We start from the raw sequence: 12,386 nt of genomic DNA, 5'->3' as shown, positions 1-12,386 counted from the left end.
CAGGAGTCACTTTTTGCACTGGCAATGAAATCAACAATACTAAGAACATGGGCGTGCCCAGAAATACACGAGTAAAGATAGATTATTTAGAAGAAAAATATGAATCAATTATCACAATCCAAACATTATCAGAATGATATTGCTGAAGCATTAATTGTTGCTACATTATTTGATATTTTTGAACCGCTGTTATGTAGAAACAAACCCATAGGCAATTTGTTTGGTGTATAAGTCACTTAATATGTGACATCTGGAAATAGGAAACCATGAGGACTGTATTTCCTATTTGCGTTATTGCTGAAGCCTAGCAAAATCATGTACAGCAGTCTGAACAATAAAATGTTTAAGCAATTGACGACAGCATCCCAAAAGGAAATGAGCACCTCTCTACCAAACAATTATCAAAAAAGGTGAAGCCATTTAAAAAAAAACTAGATCAGGTAGTCGAGCTTTTCAAATGATGGTCAAGAGAGCATTAATAATGCAAACAAAATCCAAATGCCATTTTGAAGATAAATTAAAATTTCACCAACGTTCATCATATCAAAACTCTTGTTAGTGTAATACATAATGATCAATTCGAATTTATGCAATCCTATTTCCTTTCAAAAGGTGTGAATAGGACATGGATATTTGCAATTAGGTGAACCTAAGCAGTCCTTAGAAAGAGTTGAACAGTCTGAATAGTAAATCTGCACCTCGACCAAAAGGCAATCAGAGAAAGACTCAGTAACAGTGGAATTTATTCAGGTCTTTGACAACCTCAGGATGCCCCAAAGCGCTGCAGTCAATGAAGTACTTTCAGAGAAGTCATCTTTCCACATAAAAGGGACTTGTATCCATGTAGCATCTTTAAGATGAAAAACACCCCAAGGGCTTCACAAAGACCAGGTCTTATAAAAGGTGGCACTCAAAGGAGATATTCAGAGGGGTGAGTTCAAGATTGATCAAGTGGAGGACTGAGTAGTCTTATTAAAAATACTTATTACGGTGATAAATCAGTTTTCACAGTATTAAATAAAACTCAACTGAAATCAAGGAATGCTTGTTAAAATAGACAGATTAAAAAGTAGCTACATAATGTTTAATTGCATTGGCTCACAGAAAAGTTATGACACAGCTCTGGTGAGCCTTGAGCCCAGACTTCCAGGCTCAAAGGTAGGGACACTATCACTGTCACGAGCAATCTGCCAGATGGATTTTTTAAAAAAAATCAATTTGTGCACTACATCACAAAAGAGTCCTCAGAGTCTAGAATAAGTGAATAGATATTTTCAATTCAACCCACTCATACATGCTTTTTGATACCTCTGGAGCAGGTAGGACTTAACCCAGCCCACCTGGGTCAAACAGAGGGACACTACCACAGTGTTATAAGCACCCACCACTACCAAATTTCTAGCATCTATCTTTGTGCTTAATTTTTAGGCAAAATTTATGATTGCTTCCCATGTGGGACTAGCCATTGTTAAAGGCACAAGAGTAGAAATGCAAATTAAAGTAGCTCACAGTTATTGGACAAAGATTACATGTGTGTTTTTGGCAGTTCATATGCATGAATATTCCAAGTAATACCTAGCTAGTGTAGAAAATACTGTGTTACTACCTTAAATGTAAACAAACTCCTACAATTATTTTTCCAATTCCAAAGAAAATATTTATTTATAGTACCAATATTATAAACCTCTATTTGTAATTCTAGAATCCAAGCTATTACACACCAGCAGGGAAAAATCAAAACATATTTAACAGGAATTTGAGGTCTTTACAGATTGCTTATTTGCGAAGAAACTCAACTTTAATTGCTGCAATCTTAGAATATCTCCCTAGAATAACATCTTTTTTAAAAAAAAAACAGCATTGTCAGTTATTAATTTAGACCATAAACATCATTTGCAACATTTCCTCATGTGTCAGCTTTCTCAGGATGCCCCACCTCTAAGGTAACAGGAACCAGCAGATCATCAGGAGGCTGTACTGTCTGACAAGCATAAACAAACAGTTTACACAGGAACGTAAACCTCACATTCATGGGGAGCGGAGATGACAACACCCAGGAAGTCTGCACCCTGTGCTGGGGCAGGTGTTAAAACCCATTTATACCCACTCCTGTCGGGAGACCTGTTATGCTGTGCCACCTCCAAACACCCACCATAGCCTGTCTGCAAATGCTCTGTGCCCAGCTGCCAACTATGCCTGGGTCAACCCCTCTTTCTGACACCTTTCAGTTACAGAAGGAATTGCTACAGTTTTTTCAAAACACTGACAGATTTTCGGTTGGATGCCCCACCCCCTTTCCCCCTAAAAGAATACTTCGGTCTTGCGCCCACCCGCAAGCCCCTCTTCATTTGCCTTTTGATCTGTCTGTCTATTTTAAAACCAAAGTCCCTTAAGGGACGGATTGGAACAACCAGCCTTACCCAGAGAGATCACTAATCGTATTTAAAAACACGTGGAGCTTGTTTATTTCCCAGCGTCAACATGGGTTACATTTTAACTGCCCACCTTGGAAGTCGAAAACAAAAGGCCGCAGTCAAACCTCGATGCTCGGAGTCCAGGGCAAAGTGCGGGAGGGCAGGGGAGGCCGGGTCAACCGCTCCCTCCACCCCCCGCCAACCCCATAACCCCAGCCTCGGGGCCTTGAGATTGAGAGCGGCGGCCGTCCCGGACTCCCAGTCGTCAACAACAACCGCCGCCGCCGTGGCTGCGAGCCCGGGTGGCTACTCACCATGGTCCTGGTTGAAGCCGGCGTACAGCAGGCCGTTCCCGTGCGGGTTGGCCGGCAGCAAGTCCATGGCCAGCCCCCGCTGCCTCAGCCACTCTCTCCGGGCCGAGCTGAGCCGTCCAACCGCTCACTCACTCACTTCCGGCGCCAGCTACTCATCCAGCACGGCAAGTCGAACGCCGAGCCGCCAGTACATTCCAAAGGATCGCCGCTGCAATCGCTCTCTTTAAAGGCAGCGCATGCAGTCACAATGAGGAGCATCCCTCCAGTGGGCCCCAGAGATGTCACTTCACTGGAGATGCTGCATTCTCAACACATTCTTTCAAAAACTTTCTGGCTGTTACACTTTGTTGCAGAAATCTCACTCCTTTCTATAATGTTCCGGCCAATGATTAAAAAAAAGTTTAATGATTAATTAAAGATGAATGATAACTGAACAATATTGCATATACAAAATAAAAATACAGTGCTGGAGCAACTCATGCAGATCTGGCAGTATCTGTGGACAAAGAAACTGAATTAATGTTTTGAGTAGGTAAAAACATGGACTGCATTTCCTGGAAACCAGATTCTAGATTAGAGTGGTGCCACAAAAGCACAGCAGGTCAGCCAGCATCCGAGCAGCAGGAAAATCGACGTTTCGGGCAAAAGCCCTCCATCAGGAATAGAAGCAGGGTGCCTGCAGAACGAAGAGATAAATGAGATGGGAGTGGGGGTGGAGAGAAAGTAGCAGAGAGTACAATAGGTGAATGGGGTGGGGATGAAGGTGATGTGTCAGAGAGGAGGGTGGAGCAGATAGATGAGAAAGGATGATAGGCATGTAGGGCAGGTCATGAGGGTAGTGCTAAGCTGGAAGGTTGGAGGTGGGGGAAAGGGGAAATGAGGAAACTGGTGAAATCCACATTGATGCCCTGGGGTTGAAGAGTTCCAAGATGGAAGATGAGGCGTTCTTCCTCCAGGTGTCAGGTGGTGAGGGAGCGGCGGTGGAGGAGGCCCAGGACCTGCATGTCCGCGGCAGAGTGGGAGGGGGAGTTGAAATGTTGAGCGACAGGGCAGTGGGGTTGATGGATGTGGGTGTCCCGGAGATGTTCCGTAAAGCGCTCCGCTAGGAGGCATCCAGTTTCCCCAATGTAGAGGAGACCACATCAGGAGCAACGGATACAATAAATGATATTCGTGGATGTGCAGGTAAAACTTTCATGGATTTGGAAGGTTCCTTTGGGGCCTTGGATGGAGGTGAGGGGAGGTGTGGGCTCAGGTTTTGCAATTCCTGCGATGGCAGGGGAGGATTCCAGGAAGGGAGGGTGCATTAATGAGGGGTGTGGACCTGATCAGGTCGTCACGGAGGGAACGGTCTTTGCGGAAATGGATGGGGAGGGAAATATATCCCTAGTGGTGGGGTCCATTTGGAGGTGACAGAAATGTCTTCAGATGATGTGGTTTATGCGAAGGTTGGTAGGGTGGAAGGTCAGCACCGTGGGGGTTTCTGCCCTTGTTATGGTTGGAGGGGTGGGGTTTGAGGGTGGACGGGCAGAATGTGGATGAGATGCGTTGGAGGGCTCTTTAACCACGTGGGAAGGGAAATTGCGGTCTCTAAAGAAGGAGGCCATTTAATGTGTTCTTGGTGGAACTGGTCCTCCTGGGAGCAGATACGGCAGAGGCGGAGGAATTGGGAATACAGGGTGGCATTTTTGCAGAAGGTAGGGTGGGAAGAGTTGTAATCCAGGTAGCAGTGGGAGTCGTTGGGTTGAGTATAGAGTCTCCGTCAGAACTGAAGAAGAGTTTGGAGTGCAGGTTCATAGTTCTTTGAAAGTAGAGTTGCAGGTTGCTAGGTTAGTGAAGAAGGCATTTGGTATACTTTCCTTTATTGGTCAGTGCATTGAGTATAGGAGTTGGGATGTCATGTTGCAGCTGACATTGGTTAGGCCATTTTTGAGGGGCATGGATAGGATAAATAAACAAGGTCTTTTCCCTGGTGTGGGGGAGTGCAGAACTAGAGTGTATAAGTTTAGGGTGAGTGAGGGAAGATATAAAAGGGACCTAAGGTGCAATATTTTCACACAGAGGGTGGTGCATGTATGGAATGAGCTGTCAGAGGAAGTGGTGGATGCTGGTACAATTACAGCATTTAAAAGACATCTGGATGGGTATATGAATAGGAAGGATTTAGAGGGATATGGGCCGAGTGCTGGCAAATGGGACTAGATTAGGTGACGATATCTGGTCAACATGGGCTAGGTGGACCAAAGGGTCTGTTTCTTTGCTGTACATCTGTATGCCTCAATGACTCTAAGAATCATGTTGGAATTGCAAGGTTTAATTTTGTTCCTCTTCCTGCAGATGCTGCCAGACCTGCTGAGTTTCTCCAGCACCATATTATTATTTGTTGGGACAACTCGCTTTAAAGATGTAGCAAACTTCGTTAATTATTACAATGAAGACAGTAATTCAAGATACAATTACATTGTCGAACATAGATGATTCATCATTGGCACACTTCCAGCTACGAGTTGAGGTATGTTTGAATCAACCTGTTCAGAGATGTTGTTGCATTACTCTGGAGCAGGTGAGAACTGAACACAGATCTCCTAGCTCAGAGGTAGGGGCACTACCACAAGAGCCTCCAGCTACACATTGATGGACACATGCAAAAAAATCCATTTAGATGGTGTGACTGCATTTAGTGAATCTTAAATTGCTGATGGTTGCAAAGGCCATGTCTTGAATGGGACAGCCAATTTTATGGCAGGGGCAATCGAGAAATCTCGGTGTAAATGTACAAAATATTCGCAAATGGGAACATAGGTTGAAAGGCATCCAGGTTCCTTGACTTTATAAGTAGATGTAGTAAACATAAAAGGGCAAGAGTAAGCAAATTACTGAAATATTCTGGGTGCTACACTTTATTAAAAAAAAGTCAAGACTTGAAAAAAAAATTACTAGATGGTACCAGGGTGAGGAACTTCAGTTACATGGACAGATCTGAGTCAGAAGCTAGGTTGCTATCCTTAGACAGTCAACAATAGTGAAGTTGATGGATAATGAGACTTGTCACACAAGTAGCACACAGTAGAGATTTAGACAAGTTGGAATATTTCTCAGGGCAGTGCAAAAAGTCCGTGAGGTTAAAATTAAAAATTACAGAATTCTGGACATAAGTTTTAGCAGAAGTGGGAATGATACAACAGCAAAAGTGATATTACAGAGAAGGAGAAAAAGAATTGTCATACAAGATGTGAGATAGTTTCTTAAACTGAATTCTGAAATGAACATGATATAAATGTTGTTTACTGTTTGGTCTTGGCCAGACTACTGAAGCAGGCAGCCCTAGATCATAACTTTGCAATTTGTTTCAGTAAGTGTGCAGTGAAAGTTACCTGGAGTAAGTTAGCTAGGTTGACTACTAGGTTTTAGAACAGACAAAAATTTATTCACAAAATTACACAATGAAACACAATGAACAGAATAACAAACCCATACAGAACATAGTCTATCCAAACTAGACTTAAAGATGTTGTTCTAAATATACACATCAGTCCCAATTAGCACTCTCCCTTTTAAAAGCAGTATAAATGGAACACATACTTGCAGGTTGAAGTTGAAGGGCAGAAAAGAGACAGAGAGAGTTTTCACACAGCTCCCTGTTGAATTTCTCAATAGTTCAGGACTGAACTAAAACCTGCCCAGCTCAACTCTGCTAGTGAGCTGACCATTCCCCTTCCATTATACAGGTCACTTCTAAAACATGACCACTTTGGCCTGAAGTCCCATCTGTTTGCATATAAACAAAAGGCCTCTCAAAATCCTTTTCTTCTCTGTCCCAAACCAGATTGATTGAAGCCTAACCCGGTTTATTACCCCTCTGAAAATAGTCAAGGGCAGAGTATCCTTGAGTCAAGGAACAGCTTTTAGAAGAAAAAGGGACCAGCTTTGTGATAGCTCCCCTCATTAAAAAAAACCCATCAATTCAAAACGTGGCTTCATTTTTAACTCTTCAAAACCCAGTTAGTAGTCTAAACACACATATACACTATACTAACTATAAACATGCAAATTCAGGCCACGGTACACCCACCACCGAATGCCACCGTATCTCATTCGAGTCTCAATAACATATTGGCAATCACATTTTCATGACCAGCCACATGTACAATTGTCAAATTGAATGGCTACAACAACAAGCTCCATCTAAACAGTCTGACATTTTTGTCCTTAAATTTTTCTATCAATGTCAATGGGTTGTGATCAGTGTATATGATTGTCTCAGACGCGTTGCTGGTAATATAAACACTGAAATGTTGTAATGACAACACCTAGCTCAAAGTCTCTTTCACCATCATTGAATATTTCTGTTGATGAATGTTCAACTTCCTGGAAAAATATCCGATGGGTCTTTCTATTCCCTCATCATCCTCCTGCAGGAGCACCGCACCAACATCCACATCACTGACATCGACAGCCACCTTGAATGGCTTTGTGTAATCCAGTGTGCCTAATACTGGAGCAGTGTTTAGGCTGTCAAATGCCCTTTGACAGTCTGCTGTCCACTGAAACTTCTTGCTCTTTTTTAACAATTCGGTGAGTGGAGGAGACACACTGCTAAAATTCGGCACAAACTTTTGGTAAAATCCACTCAACCCCAGGAACCGTAGTACTGCTTTTTCTGTCAATGGTGTGGGAAATCCCCCAATTACTTTCAGTTTTGCATCTCGCGGGGCCTTTTGTCTGTGTCCAATAACATGACCCAGGAAGTGGACTTGGGCTTTAGCAAATTCACTTTTAGCAAGGGTTACCACCAAGTCTGCCTTCCAAAGTTGATCGAACATGTCCAATAAATGCTGTAAATGTTCACTTCATGAATGTCTAAAAGCTACCAGGTCATCAATATACACAACACAGTTGGGTAATCTGGCAACAGCCTTATTAGTCAGTCTCTGAAGTGTGACTGGAACGTTTTTCACACCAGTTGGGATGACTATGAACTGATTTAGTCCATTTGGCGTTATGAAAGCCAAAATTGCCTTTGCTCTCTATGACAGAGGTACTTGCCAGTAGCCTCTGAGCAAGTACAGCTGAGAAATGTAAGTCGCTTGTCCCACTTTTATCGACACAGTCCTCCAACCGTGGAATTGGATATGCATCAGTCTTTGTAACGGCATTGACTTTGCGATGGTCCACACATAGAAATTGGGTGCCACCTGGCTTTGGAACTATGACTATGGGTGAGTTCCAGTCACTGTAACTCACTTCAATTATGCCACTTTGGAGCATGTGCTCTATCTCCTTCTGAAACTCTGCCAACTTTAGAAGGTTATGCCTATAAGGGTGTTGCTTAATCGGAACAGCATCTCCTATATCTACATCATCCACAATTAGGTTAGTACTTCCCAGTTTATTTCTGCATATCTCCCCAGGTGATAATAATAACTCTTTCAGGTCATTTTGATTTTCTTGTGGAAGGTAACTCGATAATTTATCCCAATTTTTGACAACTTCCTCATTGTTCAATTTGATTTGAGGAATGTCCAATTCAGAATCCTCTGAACATGGTTCTTCCCTCTGTGCTGTAATCATTAACACCTTCTCCTCTTGCTTTCCTTCCCTGTCAAAATACCTTTTGAGCATATTCACATGGCACACTCTGTGAGATTTTTTTTCCTGTCTGGAGTCCTTACCAAGTAGGTCACCTCACTCAATTTCTTCTTAATTTCATACAGCCCACTAAACCCTTGCTGTTAAAGGCTCAACTGTTACTGGAAGTAACATCAATACCTTAATCCCAATTGCAAAATTGTGAACTTGTGATTTCTAATCCACTTCCTGTTTCATTGGATGCTGTGATACTTTTTTTATAGGTATCTTATTGAAAGAAGGAAGAGATTTTTAAAACATTTTTACAAAATTACAAAGTAATACAAACAAATATAAACACTAATATACAATTAAATATATATAAAAGAAATAATAACTAAAACACAACAAAAGAAAAATAAAGAAAGAAAAAAAACTCAGCTAACTACTAATCTATCCCACAAACAAGCAAAGCATGAGATAAGATATCTTACATTACTAGTAAGAAATAACATAATAATTAAATAATTAAGTATGTACTCAAAATGGGTTAACATCAAGTCATAATAAACCCGTATTTCTACGGGATTCCTCCCCCGGGGGCCCCCGGACCAGCCAGAACCACTACCACAGCTAGACAAAAGCCCTGCACAATATCTGTGTCTATATATTTCAGAAAGGGCTACCATATTTTATAGAATAATTCATTTTTTTGGTGTACCATATTTGTGATGAAGTCAAGGGGGATACATTCCATGATTAACCTGTGCCAATTCAAAAGTCCTGGAGGGCCCTCATCTATCCAATTAACTAAGATATATTTCCTTGCACAAAAAGAGAGGATGTAGAATAATTTCCTCTCGTGCACATGCAGGGAGGGCAGATTTGGAAAAGCCCAGGAGAAGAGACACAAGGTCCAATCCAATCTCTGTTCCCAAGATTTCTGTCAGAGCATTTGTTACTTGGTCCCAGTATTTGAGGATCTTGTGACATGTCCATAAACAGTGTGTGAGAGTGCCCATTTCTATTTTACATTTAGGACACACTGGGGATGTTCCTACCCTAAATTTTGCAAGTCGTTCCGCTGCTATATTCTTTAATTGAATAGCTTGAGTTCCATTACAAATAGAGATCTTTCTGGCATTTTCCCATATGTCCTCCCACATTTCTGAAGGGATTTCTAACCCCAATTCCTGGTTCCATATTTTAAACAGTTGTTCCATGTCTTTCGATACCACGTTATATAATGAGTGATAAAGAGTACTGACCGAGGGCGGACCCATTGGCCATAGCACTCTTCTCTCCCTATCGCATTTGTAATGACTGTCTAATAATGTGGTCTTCTTCTGTATATAATCTCACACTTGGAAATACCGAAAAAGGTCTCCATTAGGCAGTCCAAATTTCTGGTGCAACTGCTCAAAAGACACCATAACCTCCCCATTGAATAGGTCCCCTAAGCAAGAGACACCTCTGGACTCCATCTCTCTGCCCTGGCTGAAAACCCCATGCTCCCACTATAGGAGTATAAGGAGAGGTTTTTTTTGTAAGTTTCCCTCATCTTGCCGCATTATCATCCAGGCTTAAATTGTGTTTAATATAATAGGGTTTTTACAATAGTCCATAATAGCTTTCATCTTATCTAAAAATAAAAGATTGATGAGGGGACACCTTGCCTGGGAGGTCTTGATGTCTAAGCAGATTGATTGTGGGTCACGAGAGACCCAATCAGTTACATAGCCTAATAGAGAGCTCAACTGATACCTCCTAAAGTCTGGAAAATCCAGTCCTCTCCTTGCTTGTGGAAGCTGCAGCTTCTCTAATTTGATAAGGCACCGTTTATGATTCCAAATAAAGGAACCAAGACAGCCATGTATCTTACGTAACGTCGTTCTCGGCAACATCAAAGGGAGCATTCTCATAGGATAGAAGAGAGGAGGCAGAATATTCATTTTAACTAGAGCTCCTCTGCCTAACCAGGATATTGGGAGATCTCCCCAGTGTTGATGATCCTGCCTTATGTTCTCTAGTAGGTGTATAAAATTAGCTTTATACAGCTGATCAAATACTGGGGTGATAAAAATACCTAAGTAAAGAAAACCCTCCAGTGACCACCAACAGGGAAAAAAGATCCGTCCGATAGATTGGATATATTAGCGAGACCACCCAACGGCATGGCCTCCAATTTCGTAAAATTGATTTTGTAGCCTGAGAACGTACTAATTAGATTAATTACTTGAATTAAGTGGAGTACGGATATCAAAGGATTACTTAAGAACAGGAGGACATCATCTGCATAGAGAGTGATTTTATGTTTACCCGAACCAACCCTCGGAGCCACTACATTTGAGTCGGTTTGTATAGCTTCCGCTAGTGGTTCAATTATTAGCGTGAATAATAACAGTGAGAGAGGACATCCCTGACAACAGCCCCTACTCATGCTGAAGCTATCCGAACCTAAACCATTGGTAATCACAGCTGCTTCAGGGTCATTGTATAATATTGAGACCCATGTAGAAAATACCTCTCCAACACCAAACCTTTCCAGTGTGTAAAAAAGATATGACCATTCAACCCAGTCAAATGCCTTCTCTGCATCCAAGGAGACAACTATCCCCTGTATTCTTTCCTGTTGACAGTCTTGTATCATATTTAAGACCCTTCTAATGTTGTTAGATGATCAACAGCCCTTGATAAACCACGTCTGGTCCTCTTTTATGATATATGGTAAGACCCTTTCCAATCTTAATGCTAACATTTTAGAAAGAATGTTAAAATCTACATTTAGCAAGGATTTTGGTCTATTTGATGAGCAATCTTCTGGGGCCTTTCCTTTTTTAAGAATGAGAGAAATATTTGCTTCTCTCAATGAATGCGGGAGGCAGCCCTGACTATGTGAATAATTATACATGTCTATAAGTGGGCCAGCCAGTTCCTCTATAAATTCTTCATATATTTCAACCTGGAATCCATCTGGTCTAGGTGCTTTGCCACTCTGAAGCTATCTAATTGCGTCGAGTACTTCCTGGGTCACCAGGTGGGGCATTCAGGATCGACACCTGCTCCGAGGTTAAATCCAGAGAGGCCAAGTTTTTAAAGAAGGACTCTATCTTCTTAGTTCTAACCTTACCGTCCTGCAATTTATACAGTTCAAAGTAGATGAAGGAGCGTCGCTCTGAAAGCCATTGTGCTTCCATTTAAACCTGTTGGACTATAACCTGGTGTTGTGTGATTTTTAACTTTGTAAACCCCAGTCCAACACCAGTATCTCCAAATCAGAACTTTCTAAAGGTTGTATTGATCCTTTTACGATTACAAGTCAGAGTACCAGCACTTTCCCTAATGGACACGATAGCTTGAGAAGCCTTTTTGTTCCTAGCAAGATATGCTAGGTATCTGCCAGGCTAGTCGCCATATTCATATAGTCTTTGCTTTACAAATAATATTTCCCTCTTTGCTGTTTGGATAAGTGCGGTAGTCAAGGCTGCCCTGAGGGCTGTGATCCTCTGTAGCTTAGTAGTAGAGGACCTATCAACATACGCTATCTCAGGTGCTTTCAAGCGGGCCTCGAGTAGGTGTTGTTGTTCTCCCTTTTGTCTTTTTTGGGTCGCAGAATATGAGATGAACAAACCTTGCGCATAAGCCTTAATGGTCTCCCACATTGTTGACAGGTTATTGGCCGTACCTAAATAAATTTCCCAAAAGGTTTTGAATTCTTGAGAAAAAATTTTATAAATTTGCTATCCTTCATTAAAAAGGAATCCATATGCCAATGTTGAGGGCCTGTCCCATCGTCCCTAGTCTTAACTTCAGCACACTGCAGCATGATCAGAGATTGCTATGTTAGCTATTTTGCAGGACAACATGGAATTCCAAAGGCTCGAGGGAGCAAAAAACATATCAATTCTGGTATGGCACTTGTGTGGATTAGAGTAGAAAGTAAAGTCTCTGCCCTGGGGGTGAAGACATCTCCACACATCTATTAGCCTTAGCTCCTTATTCAGATCTGTCAATTGTCTGGATCTAAGAGATATACCCATAGCACTCTTGGGTATCTTATCTGTCTCTGAGTCCATAATACAATTAAAAC

At 41.8% G+C, this 12,386-nt stretch overlaps 1 protein-coding gene across 2 annotated transcripts in view; it reads right to left on the bottom strand.

Moving 5' to 3' along the window:
• wdr45b (WD repeat domain 45B) overlaps nt 1-2,881 on the bottom strand; it is a 53,867-nt gene extending 50,986 nt beyond the window's left edge. For both annotated transcript variants that reach the window (XM_060844597.1, XM_060844598.1), the window contains exon 1: nt 2,729-2,881. In XM_060844597.1, the coding sequence (XP_060700580.1) occupies nt 2,729-2,795 (67 nt within the window). In that variant the 5' untranslated portion in view covers nt 2,796-2,881. The remainder of the gene's footprint in view (nt 1-2,728) is intronic.
• Nucleotides 2,882-12,386: the final 9,505 nt, after the last annotated feature.

This window comes from Hemiscyllium ocellatum, chromosome 25, assembly GCF_020745735.1.
Source record: "Hemiscyllium ocellatum isolate sHemOce1 chromosome 25, sHemOce1.pat.X.cur, whole genome shotgun sequence".
NCBI lineage: Eukaryota > Metazoa > Chordata > Chondrichthyes > Orectolobiformes > Hemiscylliidae > Hemiscyllium > Hemiscyllium ocellatum.
The sequence above is the reverse complement of the archived record's forward strand: the minus strand, read 5'-3'. Positions and strand labels throughout refer to the sequence as shown.